The sequence below is a fragment of the Phycodurus eques genome, chromosome 14, assembly GCF_024500275.1.
Source record: "Phycodurus eques isolate BA_2022a chromosome 14, UOR_Pequ_1.1, whole genome shotgun sequence".
Classification (NCBI taxonomy): domain Eukaryota; kingdom Metazoa; phylum Chordata; class Actinopteri; order Syngnathiformes; family Syngnathidae; genus Phycodurus; species Phycodurus eques.
In genome coordinates this window covers 7,949,412-7,974,556 of record NC_084538.1, presented here as the reverse complement: position 1 = coordinate 7,974,556, position 25,145 = coordinate 7,949,412, and the positions used below count along the sequence as shown (strand labels likewise).

At 41.0% G+C, this 25,145-nt stretch overlaps 1 protein-coding gene across 1 annotated transcript in view; it reads left to right on the top strand.

Annotated features, from left to right (window-relative positions):
- Positions 1-25,145, top strand: part of pacrg (PARK2 co-regulated) — a 154,926-nt gene that overhangs the window by 68,831 nt on the left and 60,950 nt on the right. Inside the window, exons 3-4 of the mRNA XM_061697293.1 lie at positions 12,518-12,689; positions 23,739-23,888. Of these exons, the coding sequence (XP_061553277.1) occupies positions 12,518-12,689; positions 23,739-23,888 (322 nt within the window). The remainder of the gene's footprint in view (positions 1-12,517; positions 12,690-23,738; positions 23,889-25,145) is intronic.

Genomic DNA, 25,145 nt, shown 5'->3' with positions numbered 1-25,145 from the left:
CGGGCTACACCCTGGACTGGTAATTAGCCTAACACAGGGCATATATAGAGACAGCTAGCCATTCACAATGTCACTGAGTAAGAACTGAATCCACAGAAGTGAGGCAATTAAACCAATACGCTGTGTGTGACACAATTATTCAACTCATTAGTCTCATTTGACATTGTTCAAACATTTTTTTCATATCCAAAAATATCTGTTCTTCTACTTTGTGTGCAACTGATCAGTTTTATTAGTTGGTCCTGTTCAACCTTGCTAGCGATACATCTCTTTAATCGTCATCCTTCATGTTTTGCTCCAGAAGTAACCCTTTTTATTCCAGTCATATCTCATTCTTTCAGTCTGCAAGCCTCGGATCAAATTGTGCCATTCTCGGAAGACATTTCTTTACTTGGCTCTGCACTATTAATGTTGATCGCAAAAGATGGCGGTTAGTCATGAGTCTTTCAATTTAAATGGGTGTCTGAAAGGCTTTAGATCCTCTGAAACAACCTTTCATCTCATTGGAAAAATGCCGTCACATACAAAAAGTCAGCTCTTTGAAACAATGCCTTTTTTTTGGGGGGGGGCTTTTAGATCTTTCTTGTCAAGGGCTTAAGGACAATGATGAATGGTGGGATGGAGACACTATCTATCATCAATTTTTATTCTTGTCACCGGATGATGTGGGGTGTCCATTTCACATGCACTTTTTAGTTTCTGTCAGAAAATCTCTGTCTTCTTATACTCTTCTCGCAACCATTTTTTTACATCTAGATCAGCACCACCATTACCTACCATGTATTTAACTCAAAAGCCACGTTTCCACTCTCCTCTGAAGGAATTAAAAGTGTGAGGCCTTCATTTTTGCTGTCAACTGAAAATGTTGAATATAAGACAAGAGATCAAAATTTCAGCTTTTAATTCCAAGTATTTACATCTGGATCGGATACACAACTTAGAACAAAGTGAGCAAAAGTACTGGAACATGTGACTGACAGGTGTGTTTGGGGTTTGCCTGTGAAGACTACATTTATACTAGAAGAGTAACCACCATGGAAAAATAAAAAGAACTGAGCAATTAGATGGAAACGGAGCTACAACTTAAACTACTCACTACGCAAGAGCATTGTCACAATAAAGCATTTTAGTAATTATCATTAAAAGTAGTACCTCAATACAGGGCAAAATATACAATCCCAATCCATATCTTCCTAAATCGTATGATGTCTGGCAAGATAAATGTGGTCATTTACAGTTGGATTTCCCCTTTACCCCCTCCACCCCCTCCACCTAAATAGTTACTAAAATATAATTGTGCTCCATAAGCGATCCTCCATGCTTCTGTTTTACCCTCTGCCAAGCCCATCTTAAGGACCGTCTTTTCCCCTCGCTGTCGCTTACATCCGTGAATTGTTGCTAGCTCTAGTACAGGCCCTCTTTGATCTGGAGTCCAGAGCACAGGATGAGGCTCATCCACTCGCAAGAACAAGAACATCCCATTAAGGGCTGGACACAGACACTGTTGCCCTCGAAAGCAGCGCTGCTTTTTGCTCGTTGGTTCATTGTAGCATGCCCAAAAGCTGCCTCTCTGATTGATTGAATGCTTCCTATGCATGTCACTGTATTATGAAAACGACATATTTACAATGATATATAGTGGGGTGGATATGATCTGTCTCTTCTGGACTTACACCTCACCTCCCCACCCCCGCGTTGTTGTAATTTCCGCCCCTTGCACACTCGGCCTGGGAAAATCTGCCACGTTATCGTAAACAGAGCGTACATTTGTCTTGGTCGCTATTGTTTGGGCACAAAATCATCGGTGCTCGTTCATCACCCGCAACATTGAAAATGAGCAGATTTGTTTGAACGTTTTATGATGATTCTTCTGTATGTTTTGAGCCGTGCCAGTGAGATTTATCAAAGGGGTGCTGGCAGTCGAGGCTACCCCTGTTTGCTGAAAAAGCATTTTTATGTTTGTTTTCCGTGTAATCAGTACACTCACATGTTTTCCCATAGGAAATAATGGAAGTTGAATTTATCTGTTTCATGGTCAAACTGTGGACACCATAAAACCTTTATTAACTGTACAGGCAATTTTTGACGTGAACATTTTTAACATTCTCAGTTGTTATAAAGAGGAGCCAAGTCACTACACATGAAGATTAAATGTAGCTCACTTTCATTCCATTCTTCTTCTTTTTTTTAAATTGTAGTTGTCAATTTAGCCATATTTTAGTCAGCAACCACATCCAAATGTATTGCTTATACTGTATTGAACAGACAGACACGTTTCTATGTATATGGTTCAATGGTTACTTCTGCCATAGCCTAAAATTACAAAACAAAACAAACAACAAATAAAATAAAACAAAAGCTACAGACATAAATTTGCTGCAGCGATAGCTTTTGCTCCTTACAGTGGAATCTCTAAAGTCGAACACAATATATTCCAGTTTGCTGGTTGAAAAGTTTCCCATAGGAACAGTGGCAGTTTCTAATACTTGCAAAATTTGCGGGCTCACAGGGCAGCATTTCTGAGTAGACTTTACGGACGATATTTAGCATTTTATGATGATCGGCTGATCAGCTTTAATGTCATAATTCGCCGGTCATTGATCGGCTCCGCAAAAGACATTTACTCCGCGTCACCAACGTGCACAGTATATTTGAATCCAAAATCGACTTTATTTTTAGCCTTGTCGCGTGTCTTTTGACGTAATATTGAAATATCTGACGGCCAATAAAGTTATTTAAAAAAAAAAAAACATGTCGGCGGTGTGGAACAGACAACACGTCTGAGACAGACAACACGTAATGCCCGGATCAGACTACAAGACAAATTTGCTCTTTCACGATTGCACTACGTCAGACTAAAGCAAAAACATCTTGTATTCCGGTACCACCGCATCCCGATTTCCGATCATTGGGCTTTATCTTCTCAACTCAAATGCGACTGGATACACTCGTTACCGTGGCGACGACAACAAGAGTGGATCACGCCGACTATTATAAGGACAAAATGGGGGGAAACGTGTTGGTGGTCACCGGTGCTCAGGACAGGAGAGGGCGTTGGTTTAAGGCTTGCTTGAGGTACGTTCACATACTTTTAATACGATACGGCTCGCAAGCAGGCAACAAAACGTTATGTAGCCTAGCAAGCTAGTGGTAGCACGAACGGTTGTACGTAAACATACCGCCGTTCTGTCGAATCATGCTCTAAAGTTTTGGTGTGGGTGAAGTAATTTAATTAAAAATAATTTAATTACAGTAAGTTAGCACCCATTATTTCTGTCATGTTGTAATGTTGGTTTGACCTGACTGATTAGAATACACGATCTGACTAGAACAGTGATTTCCAACCTTTATGGAGCCAAGGAACATATTTTATAATTGAAAAATCTCACGGCACACCAACAAACAAAAATGTCACAAAAAGTGGATACATTAATTACTGTATTTACTTCCTGCCATCTAATAGAAGACCATTCATTTGTTCTGTCTGTCACTATGCCTCACTGGCATAAATAGAGGAACAAAGATACATTATTTATTGTAAATATAATTTTTTGAGCAATTAAGCACACAAGTGTATATATATATATATACAGTAAATGAACAGGTCATTTAAATAGACACATTCCTCCATCTTGTGATCGGATCGGTGATCGGTTATCGGCTTTTTTTCAACTCGCAGATTGGTGATCGGCCCCAAAACTCCTGATCGTGTAAAGCCTATTTCTGAGTGGCGCTTTCCCCCAAAAATTTCTTTCTGTGAAATAGTTTTCTGTTGGCATCATGACATGTAACTCAGCGGTGTTTGTGTGTGGAATAAGCGCTCCCTTGTGGAAGCAGTAAAAAGGTTTCTTCAAGTATTTTACTAATAAACAAAGTGAGAGGTTATCAATGTCAACGAAGTATGAAGTCTTTATTGTTCGAAAGTCTGTATTATATCCGATGTACATTCTCTATTATATTATTTTCATTCTCTACATTGGAACCTCTAAAGTCGAGGTACGTACATTCCACTCCTCTTCTTTTTTTCTATTGCTGACCTCGCCACGTTGGACTGAGACGCAGGAACACGTACTGTATATCATCGCAAAAAGAGCCATTTATGCTTCTTTGGGCATCATCCAAATTTTTTTTACCATCAGTGGTTACCCTTTTGTGGGGACATAAAATGAAAAGCTAATCACACAAAAAAAAGCCAAAGAAATAGCACAGACTTTTAATCCTTGACACACTCTAACTGAAGTTTCATGAAAAATACGGACGCCTCATGAGATTTGCAATGGAACCTCCAATACACTGAGTTGCTCGTTGAAAATGTTCCCAACGTAACTAATGAAAGTAAACCTTAAGCTCGTAAACGCTGAAGAGGTTTAATCAGGTAATCAGGTCTTTCCTGACTATGTTCAGAAGGGGGAATCAGGCTCAAATTCATCACGAATATCCGTATGTGTATACCCCTTCTAGGACGATTTAAAAGATTCCACATGACAACTCAAGTAATCTTCAATTACTTTTGCTTCTGCAGTCTTACAAATACGCCCGCAATTCTGCCCTCGTCCTCTTTGTTGTTAAAAAAATATATCACTATCACCAAGGCTCTCTTTCATTACATGAATACATCCTCTTCTTCACTGTTTGAGTCATGTTCTCTCTGGTAGGGTCTTCTTCGTTCACCAGTATTCAGCGACCCTACTGTAAATACGATAGTAAAGATAAAAAAATTAAAATGTCAATATTAACCCTTCTTAAATTTCATCACATCTTATTGGTAAATGCTTCTTCCCTACCGTAAACAAACAGCTTGTGTACATACAGTATAATATTATTTGTTGTTGTGCAATTCCCCCCCCCCCCCCCCCCCCCCCCCCGCTAGCCACACAGTAGGTGTGTGCCAAAGGAAAACAAATACTTGCGACATCTTCTGCAGCTCGTCACAATCAAATAGTGATGGATCATCTTTTTCCATCGCTAACTGGGAAAAATATCATCCGTCCGCAGGGACCCTTGTCTGCTGTGACGTGTCCACATTTAATTCTTCCGTATGATAAATGAGAGGCGGGCCACGCTCGTATCCTATGAGGCGCCAGTCATCCAGCTCCACTAGGGAAGCGCCGGTAACAAATGTAGAAAAGGCAGATAAGCCGATTGTGTCTCTGCTTATTGTCGTGCGCCCCTTAGACCCCCCAGAGCGAGATAACAAAAGCCCTCGTATCAATCAGACCTGTCAATGGCAGGCCGCGGATTAGAGACAGTGATTTGGGGGCTTGATTGGAGGGGAAAATGCTGATTACGCCTCACTCTTTGACTTGATTACACCGGAGCCTGTGTGTTGTCAAGGCTCGGCAGTTGAGCTGTTATCAGTGGAACCTGAGATCATGGGGTGTGGTTCCTTTAATCATGCTGCTACCTGGCCAGCTACGGCAATAACCTCCCTGATGGCTTTTTGTTTTTGCCACCAAGGCGGAGGTCTGTGTGAATGTAGCTCCACTTCCCATTAATCAATTGATTACCATGCTCATCCCAAGTAGTAACACTGGTGTCCCTCAAGGTCTCATCCTACAGCCCTTGCTATTCTTCCTTCATACTAAATATCCATGTCACATGATACAGTACCTTGGCTTTGTCTGTCAGTCTGAGAAATATTGTTGGAATTTAAGTAAATTGTATAGAGGGATAGAAGGTTGTGCAAACCATGTGCCTTTTGAAGGTTAACCTGCCATATCAAAGTGACACAAGGAAGATGGACGCGAACACAAGCAAAAGTGGATTACTTACATCCCAATCAGAAATACTTTTATTATAATTTTTACACTTAACTTTATATCACAAAATATACCGTCACTGTGCAGGGATTCCATTTAAATTGTGATATGAATTTTAGGCCATATCGGCCGGCCTTAGGCCTATACAAGTGTCGCAACCAGGTGGCACGTAACTAGCCTTGTTAGCTGAGCTGGCTAAGCTTGCATGTGCCACGGATAGTGACTTGGCCTCATGTCAGTATTTTGGTTAACCAGCTAACAAAAACATATGATTACTTCACAGCTAATACAAGTACATTGCTTACCATCTAGTAAACAATGATGTGCCTGATGATTTTTGAGGGACTCAAATCACTATGCGGACGACCGCATGGCTTTATCGAAGAGCATACTGTAGTAATAGTTTAGGGCAAATGTGATGCAATGCAAGTATATTGGGCAATTTCTCATCCTTTGCAATTCACATTTGTAAATTACATGGCATACTCTGGCCTACTTCCATCTCAGTAGTAGAAGGTTCCCCACAGTAACTCACACCACCACACAATGAACACATTGTAGGAGTCCTAATCTTTATTTGGCAACTTTACCTTGAAAACTGGAGCAGGATTTCAGACAGTCGTCTTTTTTTTCCAATCCATCCATTCACTTCACCTTCTTCTTCTTCCCCTTCTAGCATTACAAGTCATTGTTTTCGCCCTCCCCAAAGCACCTCTTGTTTATGCTCCTTTCAATCACTGTCACCATCAGGAACCCGCTCGAGACTCCAATTGTCCTGTGTTACTGAGGTTTGCACAGATTATGTGCTGCACAATGAAAACTCAGCGATTTAGTGCCTCACAGACAATTTGAAATGTGTGTCTTCTTGTTTTTGTAACAGGACAAACTACATCCCCCATTTTTCCGAAAACACAGAAGCTGTGAAACCACCCAGTTAATCACACTTTTTTGACACTTTGTGTAAATGCAGCATTTGCATAGATCAAGCTGGCAGTACTTACATAGATCAAGCCTGCAGCAAAGTCATCTCCCCTTAAAAGTGTTAGTTTAAGACTCGACCGACTTTTAAAAAACTTGTTTCCTTAGTTTATGGCTTCAGGAACAGATTCTAAAAATGAAGTGCAATTAAAAAAAAAAAAGACAATATTTTCTAAACTGCTTTTTAGGGCTGCACAACATTTATACATTACGATGTATGTGTGCGCAATAGTCACATCGTAGAGTCTGCTGCGATGTTGGTGTTCTGGAATATACAGTAAATCAACTGTAGTATTAAATGTGACCAGCTGAGGCACCTGTTGTAGCATTTCCTATTTCGCTCAGAATGAAACTAGGCGGGCACGTGGCCGCTGTGTGAGTGTCCCAGCCAGAGCTGCGAGCAATGCAAAGTTATCAATTGTTCCTGTCATACTGTGTTGCGTGTTTTGTTTGTTTGCACATTAAGGACAAAAGTCCCGTTTTTGTTTTAATTCCTCATTAAAAAAAAACACCATTCTAGCAACGTTTTTCCTCATGTTTTTTAGATTGTAGCGGGAAAGCTGTAGCTACTAGTGTGGACTCTATGGGTGGCAACAATGGGAAAATGAAATGCCAGTATTTTTAGGGTAATAGCCCATCAGCAACATATTGAAACAAAAAAGAACTACAGTAATTTCTTGTGTATAATGTGCACCCATGTATAATACGCACCCCGAAAGTTGACCTCAAAATTCTGGAAAAGCCTTCTACCAATGTATAATGCATTTTTACAATGCATGATTTTACTTCTACCCATATGATCAAAACATGAAGTATTATCTGTATTTTGTTAGTTTTTTTCAAATAATTATTCTGAAGTTAAGCACTTTATTTGAACACGTAATACTTTGTTTTAATTTACTTGCTCTTATTTTGAAATTAATAGCCCTACCTTTATTTAGTAAATTAGAAAACACACACTTGTGCTCATATGTTTGATTACCCAGGCAGAATTTGTAAGATGGGTACAATTCCTTAAAGAAAACATGAAGGACCAGGCGAAACATGTAATTTTATTTTAATGGGATTCAAATTAAATGGTCACCACCCCTGTTTTAAGGGACTCACCTTTATGATAAAAACACATCCATACATCCGTCCATCCATTTTCTGAGCCGCTTCTCCTCACAAGGGTCGCGGGAGTGCTGGAGCCTATCCCAGCTATCATCGGGCAGGAGGTGGGGTACAACCTGAACTGGTTGCCAGCCAATCGCAGGGCACATAGAAACAAACAACCATTCGCACTCAAATTCATAACTACGGGCAATTTAGAGTCGTCAATTAACCGACCACGCATGTTTTTGGGATGTGGGAGGAAACCGGAGTGCCCTTAGAAAACCCACGCAGGCACGGGGAGAACATGCAAACTCCACACAGGCGGGGACGGGGATTGAACCCCGGACCTCAGAACTGTGAGGCAGACACTCTAACCAGTCGGTAATAAAAACACATTTAAGTTGATTGAATTTGTATGCCTGCCGCGGGATGCTGCTGAATGATCAGTCCCATTGCTCTTTTTTATTGCTGACAGCACATAGCTAAAGTTCATACAGGGTTTTCTGGCTGTGATGTGATTTGCCGTTTATCAGAAACTAACACTAATCTGTGCATGCAACTAAGGCTTAAACGATTAATTGAATAACTCATATAACTGGATTAGCGTTGTGGGATATAACGATAAACAGTATATCGTAGATACGGTATGCACTGATTTCCAAATTATTATGCAAATTATATTTTTGTCTAAAATAGTTAATACAAATGACAGTTGGCATCATTTTCAAGTCATCAATCATCAGAATATAATTCCAATGTATTTGAACAAACCTTCCAATGATACAAGTTTTTGGGAAAAATTTAAAAAACACCACACACACAAAAAAAAAAAGTCAACTTAGCCAAGTTAGTCGATTATTATTTATTTTTTTCACAGCCGTGATATGTTACCTTTAAAAGCCTAAAAATGGTCTCATCAACCATATGTTGGGTATCCAATCAAATCGAGTTATCATGCGCTCTTCTTGAAGTGACTTGAAATGAGGACTCCAGTTGGGTGTTAAACAACGACTGTCAAATAGGCACAAAAATAGTGATAGTAATACCAAGTTCTCATATTTCCCCACTCGGGAACAGAACTTGCCTCGAGAAAGTGACTCCGTGTTTCCAAAAAGTGTCAACGCTTCTTATCGGTGTTTTCTCAAGAACACAACGCTGATGACTGATGCGAACCTGTGTGGTGTACGTCTTGTTATTTTTCGTGCCTCACTTCTGTTATGTTCTTTCGATGCATTTTTCTTTTTATGCGTCTTTTCATGCCATACGTCAGTGTACGAGTTCAGTCGGAGTGTACTTGGGATTTCACACGTTTTATTTTCCTCATAGCAAATAAAGGAAAGTGAATGAAAGAGTTCCTGGGTCAACAGGACATAGGCAATTAGCAACATTTTTAGGAGCGAGTCAATTCCTCTCACTTGATTTGCTCTTTGCGGCAGAGCTCTGTCCCTATTATTGGAGTATAGAAGTCAACAAGCGGCATTGAAAGGGACTGGGTTCTACCTTTGAAGTTTCTGCTGTATGTTTGCGTTAGTTGGCTCTTTGTAGCAATTACTCCAGGGACACACTAAACTCATGCAAACACAAGTATTTTTCATGTTTCACTTTTTCATGTTTTTCTTTGCATTTTCAATACTGCTACGTAGCCTGCTTAGCTAACAGACGTGACTCACGCCCACCCGGGCAAAGCAGCCCGGCAGCTTATCGCATGGTCGCACGCACGCACACACACACACACACGCAAACACGTACACACGCGAGTATGCGACGAGGCGCTGCATTTTCAACCGCCCACGCGCACATTCACACACGCCTCTGTACACAATCACGTCCAGCCGTTGTGTATTTAAAGTGGCATCCTGCTGCTCTCCGGTGGCTGCCAACGGCCTCCGTCTCAGAAGCAAAGGGCTTGCTTCACGTCCTTCCCTGCTGACCACTGCAAACTTGCAAATGTGCGTGTGTAGGTGTGTGTGTGTGTGTGTGTGTGTGTCTGTGTCCAAAGGCTAATTGCTGGTACTTGCCTCTGCAGCGCTCCCATTGACTCCCTTGGACTCCGAGGGAGGATTCACGCAGGCATCTGAAGACAAACAAACCCGTAGCGAGCGATCGATAGCGGATACAAGACGCAGACGTCAAACGCCGCTGATTGAGTGTGTGAAGGTGTTTGCCGAGCGCCCGCATGCCAGCTCCAATGTGCACACGTTCCCGAAGTGGATTGTTTATGTTATTTTGATGAAGAGCATTGCCGGCTCCAGAGGTGTCTTCAGAAGGTGCCCGAGCAATTATTCCTACAGTGTGGCAGCTGTGCAACATACTAGCCGAGATTTAAATGTGTAAGGCCCGCTAATGCGCCGTGAGTGTTAAATGAACGGCTAGGGCACTATACAGCAAAGGCTCGCAACAACTGCCTGATGATGAGTAACAAGGCAATACATGCAACTAGCTCACCTTCCAGCATGTTGGAGTTTGACCAATATTTTCGAGGGAAATGCTGCCTTAAATGTACAGTGGTGCCTTGACTTACAAGTCTAATTCATTCCGTCACCAAGCTCGTAACTCATTTTACGACGTATATCAAGTCAACATTCCCCATTGAAATGAATTGAAATGTTGTTAATCTGGTACTAGCAACGTGACAAGAGTTCCCCAAAACCACTTCAACCTGAGTACAACACACCAAAAATAATGAAAATCGAATGATGGGCTCTTGAAAAATTGAGGTTTTTTTTTGTGATTATTCCCTGAGCGTGACTTCAGACTTCTTCTTTTTCTTCTTCTTTGACTTCTACTTCTACGACTACTTCTTCTACTTCTATTTCTACTATGTGGACTCATGTTTGCTTTTGTTCTGATTCTGACTGACAATGACGATCCCGACCAAGCGCAGACAAAGGTCAAGGTTGGCCGGCAAATCGCCTCAAAGCAATTAGTCAGTGTCATCTTGCCATTTCTCCGTCCTGCCTCCTTCCGTCATCTCTCTGTTTACCCTCACGGTGGAGAGGAAGGGGCCTGGGAGGATGTCTAGCCCTGCTTTTGAAGTCCCGGTGACTTGAAAGCGTCATTGCCTGGGTGACATTTGAGCACGGAGCAGTGTGACCCTGCAGGCAATGTGTGTGTGTGTGTGAGTGTGTGTGTGTCTCCTCATGGCTGCTTCAGCTGTCCTTTGGGTCTTCAAGGGGGGCTATTTGCTTTTGCAGCAGAGAGATTGCCTTTCATCACATGACGAACAGCATCCGCCCTTCCACCTCTAACCCTTGCGCCCAACAATTGTGCCGCTGGGACGCTGCGCCACAGCTGACGCCGCGTTAAAAATACACACTCGGTAACTCGACCCACTGTACGGCCAACTGACACATTTAACATTTCGGGTTATTTCTTCATGCTGCGTTCAAGGACTTTGGTGCAGCTGTTACCGCTGGTCTTCATCAACAACCCCTATTGTGTCTCTGCATTTTCAGCTGCTTATACCTTATACAGTATAGACTATATATATATATATATATATATATATATATATATATATATATATATATATATACATACATACATGTATCACAATGCTGCTGAATACTTTTGCTGCTGTTCACATTCACTTAGTATGCATCGTAGCCATAATCGTAGCCACGTGACAGCATTTCCCAAAACTGCAAAATATAAAAAATAGTTGAAACAGCCACTTCACCCTAACTACGATGCAGCAATAATTTTTAAAATCAGATGATGGGTTATGGAGAAATATATTTTTTTCGCGTTGAAAAAATTTGCCTTTTTGTGAAATGTTTTTGTGTGATATCCCCTATGGAAAATCTGGTCAAAAATCGCCCCCAAATTACAGTAAAACACTAAAACTTGAATTATTTTTCAACATATCTCCTCGACCATCTCATTTTATCTGCAACTCATGGAACCCCTTCTCTGATTGGCTGAAAAGCTTCAGTGGAAAAATATCCACCAATCGCTCTTATGGGACAAAATTCCGAGACAGCGACGCATCAAAATTACTGTGACATTTCAAACGACATCACTTCCTCTAAAAACTCATTTTAACTGGGGCAAAGGGACCATTATTGGTGAGAAGAGCAGTGTGGGAAGTAAACTAGGTCATGCATTTCAGCAATCAATTGTTTTTTTCATGAATGTATTTGTTATGGTTTATGATTTATATCACCATTGCTAGCCACATACAATGCTGCTGACAATACTTGCTGCTGTTCACATTCACTTCTGTATATCTTTAGTTATGGTTTTTTTTTTTAGTCTGGTAAAATGGTGTAAACAGGTGTTAGAATGTCAGCTCACACAAGGCCATATCTCTGTGTGGTGATCCTGAACAGCTGGCTCCAGCCAGAGTGTGTGCATATGTCGCGCATATGTTTATGCGTCAGCATCTACAACTAACAGACAATCTCATCAATTTTTTCACATTTTAATATTGTTCCCCATAGAAAACAATGTAAAGTGAATTCATCTGTTTCACAGTCAAACTGTCGCCATCATAACACTTTATTAACCATACAGGCAAGGTTTTCAGTAAAGCCACGTTTACGTTTTCCGTTCCCGGCAGTTATGGCAGCCCCGTTTTGGGCCACCGTGGACAAAACTGGACGGTCGTGAGACAACGCGGCGGGGGAGGGGGGGGATGCGGTCTGAAACATGAAGTATTATAATTGAAAAATGTCCCCCCTCAGGTGGAGATTGGGAAACTGGACTATCACCACTTCCTGCCTCTGCTCTTCGACGGTTTATGCGAGACGGCACACCCGTATGAGTTCTTCGCCCGCCAGGGCATCCATGACCTGCTGGAGCACGGCGGACCCAAGATTCAGCCCGTCATCCCGCAGCTAATCATTCCCATCAAGAGTGAGTCAGGGAGGGGCTACTGTAATAAATGTTTATTATTATGTATTCTAAGCATTTGTGGGTTTAATGTGTTGCTTTTTCAGAGATTTTATGATAGGGCTTGAGCACAGAAGAACTTACTGTCTCTTTACTAGCTAGCCTATTAGGAACTCTTTAAAAAAACTCAACCAGATTCGGCAAAAATGCGTATGCTGGTTTGGCGGCAAAATTTGAGGATTCACCATTAAAACACGAAAATAGGAGCAACCATCACTAGTGTGTTCCATTGGCACGGGACACTGCACACATGCATTGGGTAGTTGGCCATTTTGGTTTGAAGGTGCCATTTTAGCAGATTGGCCATTTTTAGCCATCATACCTGAACAAATGACTTTTTGCTGATTTACCTGATTGATACCAAACTGGATGAATTGGACTAGTCAGATGGGTGATGCTTGATTACAAATATGGTATGCAAATTTGGAGGATTCACAATGAATCACAAAACTCTAATAACTCGGCTACACAAGTTCCAATCTTGAACCAATCCTCTCAACGACCATATGAGGCCCACAGGCTGTAGATTGCCCACCTCTAATCTACAGTTTGGAAAGTCCCATCCGCTTACTGATTTTTCCCTTTTCCATAATTAACCCATTTAGACCATGTAAAATTTATTTTGTACTATATTTCAGTACAAACACACAACACTAATTCCTATCAAAGTGAATCTTGCAACAAATTGCCTAAGCATAATATATATCATTAGTTCTTCATAACTGACTGACAGTCTTCTTATCCTCTTAAAGTTTTACCGCATCTTTAATGTAGCATTTCACTATTCAATTATTCACTGTTTTGATACGTTGCATTACCCTTTAATCAGCCTACTCTCGTCTCAGGCGGATCTGAAATTAATATTTTGTTTGACAGAGTAGTAATCTTTGCGCTACTCTTATCTCCCCATTTAGTGTCATGTGGTACAACTTGTCTTTGTTCACTTGTCTGTATTATAATTTAGTTTCTTGTCGCAGCTTCTCTTTTAAGTTTCATAATTTGCAATTAGCACTAGATGCCTATATGATGTTAATGCATCATGTGCAGAAACTAATGAAAAAATACATTTAAACTACTTACCCGCACATGATGGAGACTAAGAATGTGACGTTTGTTTTAAAAGCATCTGGGCATTTTCAAGCTAATCATTTGCTACTATTAACTACTTTTAGCTGCGTGCTAATTACATTAGCATCTGTATAGAAAATGCGAGATTTTGACATATTAAGCGAGACCTCAGCATGACTCAGATCAGTGAACATTAATTAGTGCTCAATTTGCACTTTTGGCTTTTTCTTTGGCTTTTTTGGCAACAGATATTCCAGAAGTCACACAAACACATTTGAACTGCCATCATGCACGATGTTGCACGAGACGTTATGTGAAATCTCGCTCGACAATGAAAATTTGCAAATGATTGACAGCCCCTCAAAAGGAGTTGTTACTACATATAGATGCCATCATATGGGGAACAAAAAAAGTGAATAAGTGATTTTTTTCTCCCCAAAAAAAAATCATGTTATTGTTTTCTTATATGCATCTAAAATAACAGGAATTATTTCCGTCTCATACATTCACACTGCGACGACGCCTTCTAACATTACTACACCAGCCGCCATGTGATGTCGTCGCGCGGCGAAGCGGTCATACCTTTTCCTATTCTTACACCAACCCCAAGGGTTGGCCGGAACAAGGTGCCTCTAAAAGCACGCTCGATAATCTACTGCCAATGCCGCCACCAGCTACTTTTAGCCGTGTCGTCGCCTCGCGCGCCTGGTTTACTTTTCCACGCGTACACACTCGAGTTTGTCCGACAGAAGGAAAGGTCACGTCTCAAGGTGGAAGACCTCCAAAATAGACAATAAAGCTATCTGGGCAGGGGAGGACGTCTTGGGTGGACAAAGAAGTTGTCGGGATCCAGCTCTTTATTTTAGTACACCCAAAATGTCTCTTTTGGAGGGCACCGCCGCCACTTATCTCTAGTTTTTTACAGAGAAGAAGGAATATATGCCCATGACAATTGCTGTATTGTCTGTCTACATCTGTTGCTGCACTGTTTGGGTTCAAATAATCCATTGTTTACAGAGTTATTACTACCGCAACATTGAGGCTATTTTAATAAGCCTGTCTATGGTATTTTGCATTGCGTGTTAGCATCAAGTGAGCAGAATTATTTGGTTTGGTTAAATACACAGTAATTCTCCCAGGTTTATGTTAAAAGTTCAACTTGGATTGGCAATAAAGAGCTTAAAGAATTAATAAAGCAGGTCGCCTATCCGACCTTTTTTTCAGCTTGTGCGATTCAAAATTTCATTTGCGCACGTGCATGTTGTGATGGTTGAAAGTCTTCTTAGAAAGCGAGAGAGAGAGAGAGAGAGAGAGAGAGACAGCGAGTGAGCGCTCTGATGCGGTCTCAATCATTGTTAAGAATCCCATTTGGGTTCCAATGCTGCAATTTGATCGGCTGCCTGCTGCAACATAATTAACTGCTTCTTCCAGATAGGACACGCTATTATTGCGGCACCGTCGCGTACACGCGCACCACATTTGCACGCCACAGACAGGTAGTATGCCGTTGTGTCTGGCCAGTGGCCACCACGTTACCTGTTGTAACACTGGCCCGCTACTTATTCGTTTTCAAATGACAAATTTAATTGTATTATTTGGCATTTGTCTCCTTATGACAAAACTACAAAAAAAAATTATATTTATGTTTGAATATAATAGCTTTCCAAAATTCCCTATCTTAACTTCGCATGGAAATCTCCTGGAAACTTTCTGGAAATTCACTGAAAATTTTCCACCCCTTCGCAACCTTATTTTTGTCGCATATTTTTTTCCAGAAAATGTTAGTTATCGCTACCATCTTTGGGTGTTAGATGCACTGCGATGAGAGTCTTGGCATAAAATTCAGATACAACAACAGCACTGCCATAATGAAACACTGAATTGTGACATTAAATGTGATCCCGGCACTCTCTAATGTGGCATAAAGTAGCTAATGTGCCATCTTTTCACATATTCAGATTACTGGATGCGCCCACTTTGCACATACATTAGTCTATGGATTGAAAGCCCTCAGCAGCTTTGCTCGTTTACATTTGGGGAGTCTGAGCAAAGGTGACTGCTGCTGGTGAAAAGCCATACTTTCCACTGATAATGGAATTTAAAATTACATACTCCTTATTAACTTTTCGAGTTATTAAAAAAGAAAAAAAAATCTTGTCTAGTTTTTGCATCCGCAAGGCAGCAGTCCGTGTCCCTATTGCAGATTAATTATAAGGGGGTTAAAGGAGGATACCAAAAAAGGAAAAAGCCTGTCTCTAGTCCAAAATGGCAACATATATATTTTTCGCCTCCGCTGACGTTATTACACCTACAATGTGGCTGCCAGCCTCTTATCTGCACAGCCACGAGTCGCGTCAGGCTCTGGTGAATTTTGATGATGAATGCAGGTCACCCGGTGAGAATACACAATGAAGTAGACTCTGCCTGGCGTTACAGTATCATGAATTCTCCAAGACTCCACTTTCCCCCCGTCGTACGTCTTCCTTTAGCCTTAAAGCTGCAATAATGTAGCCATTTCCCCTGAAATCTTGAAACGCGCGATGGTAGTCAACCACAATGTATCCCAGCAGGCATCCTCCCGTTCTCGACAGCTAAACGTCTCCCTCTAATAGACCCTTTTTCAATCAAGTAAATGAAAACAGGTCGTGACTCTAATTATTCTAGTTCATCAACACTATTGTTCACATGGACATTAAAGAGCTCTATGCTGAGCCCGTTAGCAACTCTGTTGCTAACAGTAGCACTGAAGCAGATAAACGGGTTCTCAGATGAATTAAAGTGTGCAGTGTTAACGATGATCTTGCATTACACGGAGGCGGCATCTTTTATCGATTAGTGTTACAGTTACAGTCGACTCTGACGCATGGTCGCTCCACACTGTGATCTATGCTATAGTAATAGTATATGAGACACATTTTGTGTACATTAACGGGTTAGGTTAGTGTTAACTTTTTGGCTTCATTATCAAAAGACAAAATAAACAACTTCAAACCATGACTTAGGAGGTTGGTTATGTTTTCATTTGTTTGTTTGCAGGATTACAAACAAGCTACGAAAGCAATTTTCAAAAGAAAGAAAGATAAGAAAGGAATATATTTTGGTACAGATCCTATATTTCTTCATTTTTAAGATGATTAGGATCTTTGTGAATAATTGAGGAATCGTTAATATACCATTAAGGCATATGTACAGCAGCAGGTGGGTCTACTAAATTGTAATTTGGCGCTGATCCAAATTACCGAATTATTAAATCATTCCCAGAATGACACCTTATTTGTGATTTATTTTTTAATTTTTATTTTGTCTCCCCCCCACCGCCTGGTAATTGTATACAAGGTCACTGGTGTTTTATTTTTCACTCTAAATATGAAACAGGGTGTGAATGCTCGATTATGCTATTCAGATTTGTCCAGACAGAGGTTTTATAGCAGCAATAATACATCAGTACCCTCCTACTCCCCCCACTTTCTACATTTTTTTTGGCCTCTCTTCCAGCAAGCCGAGAATGCTGATGAATAATTGAACGGTTCTGTGGTCCAAATGTCACAGCAGGGAAAATTGTTTGCGCTGGCTGGTAATTAGAATTTTATTGTTTGTTATGTAGGTTTCAAACTTCTGTCATCGTACATTCCGCCTTCTCGTGACAATGGCAGATATCTGCACGCGTGTCCATCCGGCGTGACGGTGGGAATGCTGAGGAGGCGGTGGTGGGATGGCATCCAGTGCGATGGAATCAGTCACTCGATATTGTCCATAGCATAGATCCACCTCAAATACACAGTCTTTTCCCTGTAAAAAAATAAAATAAAGTAATTATTTCAGTTCATAGACATATTGTTCAGACACATACAAGAGTTAACTGTGGAACCCATTTTTTGCTCACAAAAACAGCAGCACCTACCTAGGTACCCAAAGAGTTTGTCAATGACTTCCCTGCACAGTATTAACAGTGATCTTGCGTTATGCAAAGATGCCATCTTTTACGGCATCTGACACGTGGTTGATCCACAGTGTTGTGTGCATCCAGATTAGAGCGTATTTCCTCAAATATTTGTCGTCCATCAGTTCACATTGGTTTCCTTGCTGTGGAAGGGCAATATCAGTTGGTGGCAGTAATGTGCCATTAAGCTGGTTTGCCAACTGCAAATAGAACCCACAGAAGAAGAACAAGAACAAGGAAGGACAATACATCAGGTGTAGTCGTGTTTGGCGCTCACATTTTCCAGGTGTTGCAGGTTATGTGGAGAGCAAATGTTATTACTGTGTTTTTATACATTACAGTACAGTACAGTACTGTTAAATGCATTTTTTTCTTATGAAAAAACATGTTAAAAGACAAGTTTCAGGTGTTTTTGGGGATGCTGTAACGGATTGATTACATTTCCATTCATTTCAATGGGGAAATATGATTTGAGATACTAGTGTGGTCACTGAATAAATTAAACGTATCTCAAGGCACCACTGTACATGCCTCCTTTATGGAAAAAAAAAAAACAGGTCAGTTCATGAACGCAATTCTTTACACAGACATTTAAAAGAATACCTCTATGCCCATTTGATTCCTAATGCTAACCAAAACAGCAGCATCTACCGAGTTACATATATAGTCTCTAATCAACTTCCCTGTGCAGTATTAAATCTTGATGATCTTACGTTATAAGGAGATGGTGTCTTCAAGGATGATTAGCGTTCCAGGGGACTGGCATGTTGTGTGCGTCCATATTTCACCGAGTTGTGGCCAGATGCCATGCCACAATTAGTAATGAATACATCTCAACTACAGGTCCCTGTCCCTTGTTTGCATACGGTACATGTAATTATTTCAGTTCATAGATGCAACTGGTCTCACAAGGAAAGTTTAAATGGTGGATCAATTTGAACTCCTTAGCTAACCAAAACAGCATCACCTACAACATGTAAACAGTCTCTCAAATGAACTGAAATTACCATGTGTTGTACACACACTATTAACTGAAACAATGATTGACATGTGGTCGCTTCACAATGTTGCGTGTGTCAACGGTATGTTTATGTTCCGGTGAGCTACGCGACTTATTTGTTCTACCCAGTCTGTTTAATATTTTTCCAATAATTGCATAAACATTAAGAATTTCAATATAATAGTCACATCCACCCATCTGGAGTTGAGTAAATAAACACCCCCGGACACTATTTGCTGCAATCCGCTATATAGTCATTTATGGACCCCAAGCACCTTGACCTGTTTGGCCTTTGCCTCATTCATGTGCTGCCTTGCATCAACCGGCTTTGACTCAGCATGACGGCGATTTGCAACTCTATTACAACCACGCTCCCCACCAGCGAGTCTTAATTAATGACGTGCTCGTCTTCAGTCGCTGAGGATTAGAGTCGGCATGCGAATATTAGGCAAACAGCGCCTGTAAACTAGACAAACACATCGGTCAATCTTGCCATCCTTTCCCTTTTGCGCTCAGCCTCTATAGCATAGGGGTCAAACTCAAGGCCTGGGGGCCAGATGCGGCCCGCCACATCATTTATGCTCGTTAACTTCCATGATTTTTGGTCAAATGTGTACCCAAATTCCAAATTGTCATAATAATAAAAACTAATGTTGATAATATTGCATTTTTCTATTCCCAAAGCCTTCTTCTACAGTAACTTGAACAAACTATTATCCTTCTGATTTCAAAGCTACAACCCCATTTCCAATGACGTTGGGATGTTGTGTTAAACATAAATAAAAACAGAATACAATGATTTGCAAATCATGTTCAACCTATATCTAATTGAATACACTACAAAGAGAAGATATTTAATGTTCAAACTGATAAAGTTATTGTTTTTAAAAAATAATCATTTAACTTCGAATTTTATGGCTGCAACACATTCCAAAAAAGAAGGGACAGGTGGCAAAAAAGACTGAGAAAGTTGAGGAATGCTCATCAAACATCTGTTTGGAACATCCCACAGGTGAACAGGCTAATTGGGAACAGGTGGGTGCCATGATTCGGTATAAAAGGAGCTTCCCTGAATTGCTCAGTTATTCACAAGCAAATATGGGGTGAGGTTCACCTCTTTGTGAACAAGTGCGTGAGAAAATAGTCGAACAGTTCAAGGACAATGTTCCTCAACGTACAATTGCAAGGAATTTAGGGATTTCATCATCTACGGTCCATAATATCATCAAAAGGTTCCGACAACATGGATAAATCACTGCATGTAAGCGGCAAGGCCGAAAACCAACATTGAATGCCCGTGACCTTCGATCCCTCAGGCGGCACTGCATCACAAACCGACATCAATGTGGAAAGGATATCACCACATGGGCTCAGGAACACTTCAGAAAACCAATGTCAGTAAATACAGTTCGGCACTACATCCGTAAGTGCAACTTGAAAGTCTACTATGCAAAGCAAAAGCCATTTATCAAAAACACAATGAAACGCCACCGGCTTCTCTGGGCCCGAGCTCATCTAAGATTGACTGACACAAAGTGCAAAGGTGTTCTGTGGTCCGACGAGTCCACATTTTTGTTGTTTTTGGAAATTGTGGACGTCATTTCCTCTGGGCCAAAGAGGAAAAGAACCATCCGGACTGTTGTGGACCCAAAGTTCAAAAGCCAGCATCTGTGATGGTATGGGGCTGTGTTAGTGCCAATAGCATGGGTAACTTAAGGCACCATTAATGCTGAAAGGTACATACAGGTTTTGGAGAAACATATGCTGCCATCCAAGCAACATCTCTGTCATGGACGCCCATTCTTATTTCAGCAGGACAATGCCAAACCACATTCTGCACGTGTTACAACAGCGTGGCTTCGTAGTAAAAGAGTGGGGTTACTAGACTGGCCTGCCTGCAGTCCAGACCTGTCTCCCATTGAAAATTTGTGGCGCCATATGTAGCGTAAAATACGACAACGGAGACCCCGGACTGTTGAACAGCTGAAGTTGTACAACAGACAAGAATGGGAAAGAATTCCACCTACAAAGCTTCAACAATTAGTGTCCTCAGTTCCCAAACGTTTATTGAATGTTGTTAAAAGAAAAGGTGATGTAACACAGTGGTAAACATGACCCTGTCCCAGCTTTTTTGGAACGCCATAAAATTCTAAGTTCATGATTATTTGCTAAAAACAATCAAGTTTATCAGTTTGATTGTGTAATTTGTTGTGTAATTGTAATAATATGATTTGGTGATTAAACATTTCACTGTTCTAACAGCCCTCTGAGGGAAATCATAACTACAATGCGGCCCGAGACAAAAATGAGTTTGACACCCCTGCTCTATAGGGTCGAGGTTGAGCTGGAGCCTAAAGCAGATGACTTTGGGTGAGAGGCGGGGTTTACCCTGGACTGGTTCCCAATCAATCATAGGGATATAAAAGGTTGACACACCCTTGTTCATATGCGAGGTTTTTACAATATATAAAAGAAACCAAGGTAAATCAATTCAGAACATTTTCCTTATAGCCTGTATAACTCGATTAATTTATTTTTAGAGAGGGGAAATAAAAATAAACCTCCAACCCCCAAAGCAGGATGCTGCCACCACCATGCTTCACTTTAGGGATGGTGTTGCGTTTGCGCCAAACTTACCTTTTGGAATTACAGCCAGAAAGTTCGACCTTGGTTTCGGTAGACCATCACGCAGAATTGAAAACAGCTTGGAACTTGGATCAGATTGTGTTCCACTTTTCACGTTTCATTGTCCAAATGTTAAACACTGAAAGGGGACCAATAATGTTGGTCATGTAACTTCATTTCCAGATAAAAGATGTTCAAATAAACAAAAACAAATCCACTCTATCTGAAAAAATGTCCAGGTTATGAATAATTTTGTAGCTGAATTTATTTTTGTTCTTTTTGCTACTATTATGATATATTGCATTGCATACTGCCTTTCAGGAATGTGTGTGTGTGTATGTGTGTATATATGTGTGTGTGGTGGCTTCAATTGATGTTACATAAATATTTACATGTACTGGTAGAAAATAGCGGTTATTTATTGCAAGGTACCCAGCAGTAGCAACAAAAATAGTCGTATTGCCTCTAAAATGCTCTCCATCATCCACTCCACAATCCAGTCCACAAGGGCGAAGACATTTGATGATTGCGTTTATGCTTTTGCATGTTGGAGGCCACTTGGTCAGTGGTAGGTCATGTGACTACATGTTTAGGCCTTTATCTTACGGTATCTATTCGCGCAAATACCATATTCCTCACACACATTTTATTAACTTTACTCCCGTTTTTATCGATCTGATTTTGACCTGACTTTTTATCTTATCATGCTTTCTCTTGCCCTAATACATTTCCAGCTAGTGCACACTACGCATGAACAAGTAGTCTGATGCACTAGTAGATTCTCTGTGTAGAGGTGTGCATGAAATGACAATGCAATATTTTGACAACAGCGTCCAACTTGAAGCCTTTTCTGAGTGGTGGCCCGAGCCGAGTTGTGGTGGCGCTGTCAGAACCGGTATTGGCCCCATATCTTCATAATATGTTAACTTTTAGTGATTATTTTGTATTTCGCATCTTTATACTGTATTATTTAAGTCCCTTTCAGAAACTATTAATACAATTAAGGGTAGGGGCTACACCCTTACTAACTAAGATGTACACGGATACAAATTAGGAGAATGTTTGAGCATTGAAAGCCCTCAAAATACCGATCGATTTATTTAGCCTCAGAAAGACAATTTTAACAGGGCCTTTGCACCGCATGCTTGGGCCCTAATGTAATAATGTAGGACATATATATATATTAACAAAAGCATGTAAGTCTTTGGCACTTAAAGGTTGTTTTCCAACCCGTCGCCCTCTCTGTCAATCACATCCCTTTATATGCCTTCCCCTGACATTTAGTTGTTTTCCCCACTTTCTTTCACCGGGTTTGTCGCTCGTGATCTCTTCCGCCCTTGGACTCTTCCACCACCTTTTGTTCTCCAGGGTAGCTGGAGATGGAGTTAAGTGTAGCTGAAGGCCAAATAGCTCTGTGATTGGCTCTCATTAGCGCTGGCCTCCCCAGTGGATTTGGTATCAGTGATTGCAGACAAGCCACAAAGAAAATGGGAAGGGAGTGTGTTCTGTCTTTTAGCTAGAGTAAGCGTCTGTATTGGGGATTTCGATTAAGAAAAAAAATTCACATAAATAATGGAAAGTGAGATAATCCATTCCAGAAACATATACTAACTGTACATGCGTTGTTTTCTCTCCAGGTTATTAGCATCCATAACTGTCATTCATGTGCAAAAATAAGATAACCATTTTCAATAATACAATAAGAATAGCAGTGTAAAGTATTCACAGTGCTTCACTTTTACCACATTTTGTGTTACAGCCTTATTCCAAAATTTATTATATTAATTTTCACCCTTCAATATTCTACACACAAACACCCCACAATGACAACAGAAAAGAAAAAGAAAATGGTGTAAGAATAAGTTAAGCAGTAAAACACCGGGTCTTAACATTATTGACGAAGATGTTTGAAGGTGATTTGTGTCATTGATGAGCATCGCACATTTTGTTAACATTCCTATTTGTATATGTGAAGTGTAAAAGTCTATCGCTATAAAAATAAATTAAGCACTGTAAATGTGAAATGTAAAAACAAAACACAACCTTTACATGAACCTACTTCATTGTCAGACTTCATTGTCTTGCAGCTTTGTGTAAGATCTTTTGGAGACTAGCCCTTCTTTGGGAAGACTTGTAATAATGTTTGGCTTTTTCTTTGACTTTTTTCTGACGTTTCTTCAGCGCTGAGGTGTCGTGAGGTACGATGTGTTCCTCTGTAATACGCTGATGGAAGACTGCAGTTCAAACTCTGGTCTTGTGTGAACGTCCAGGCTTTATTTTTTTTTCCTGAACTTTTTATTCAAATTCAACGGCATTCCACTGTTGGTCCAACTTGTAGGCTTTTGCTTTTAGACCTCAATATCTGACTTCTGGCTTCCAGATGCCCTAAACACGAGGAACCGTCAGGTGATCTGCACCACCCTGAAAGTATTGCAGCATCTTGTGATGTCCGGCGACACGGTGGGAGAAACCCTGGTGCCCTACTACCGACAGATCCTGCCCATCCTCAACATCTTCAAGAACATGAACAGTGAGTTACCGACCCATACTGATAGATGAGCGTTCCCTTTCCCAAGCGTGTGTATGCCAGAATGGGAAAATGTGACAAGGTTAAATCAGATGTTATGCACACAACAACTCAATTCTGGTACTTCTATGTAAATGGTAAATGTTTCCTATGGGTTGACTGTACGATACAGAGAGAATGCTTTTTTTGGTCCTCCGCCCACCCACTCAGCGATACGAATCACAATTTTGTCTCTTCTGTAAGGAGTCCAGCTGTATTATGTGTCGAGGATTTGTCCTTTCTGAAAGCCCCCACCTGGCTCGCATTAGGACCCAGAGAGATTGTCATCAGGTCTCTTTGTGTGTCGGTGATGCGAGTATTTAGCAGCAGAAAAAGCTCAATACAGAGCGCCGACCCCAAACACAGCTCGACGCACAGTCAGTAGGATGTAAAGTGTGACATTGTGAATCAATCATTTAAACACAAGCATTAACAGGAGAAGACACAAGGCTTTATTCCCTAAATCGATATCCAATTTAAATCTCTTGTCTTCCTAATTCGCATACATAATCTGTTACTATTTGTTGAAAGGGAAGGAAGGAGCCGTCAAAGATAGCTGTGAAAGACAAAGGGGGCGGGGGGCGGGGGAAGATAGAAAAGCCCGCCTTATTAGCGCAAGGCCTTATGCAAATCCTCTCGGTAAATTAGCTGTCAAATCAATCCCCTGAACCATTTTGTAGCACGAGCTATTCCGCCGGCACGCAGGCTCAGCAGTTGGCCAAGTGAACCCCACCAGGAATAGTTTAGCCCGGCCCCGATAGTTACACCGGCCGGCCTCTCTTCCTGCCTCCCCCGCTCGACTGTGCATCAATTAAACCTGAGCAGACCTCACCTGGCAGGCGTCCGTGATATTGACCGCTCTCAGTTTGGGCTGGGGAGCGGCCGGCGTAACTGCCAGAGCACAGAACCGAATCTGCTAAACAAGGTCAGAGTGTGAGGTCGAGTTTATGGTGCGTAAAAGTCTGAAGTTGCCAGAACAACAGATGATGCCAGGTGGATGGATGGAAATTATTTGATCTGAGGGTGGATCTGTTTGATGGATGGATTTTTGGAATGAAGGGTGGTGGATAAGAGTATGGATGGATGGATGCTTTGAGGCTTAAAAGGATATGTATCGAAGTTTGGTGAGTTTAATGAATTGATGGGTGGTTTCTAGGCTTCAATGGTGGATGAATTGAAAGGTCGGTTGCTTTGATGGATAGATGGATTTGAGTGTTGAAG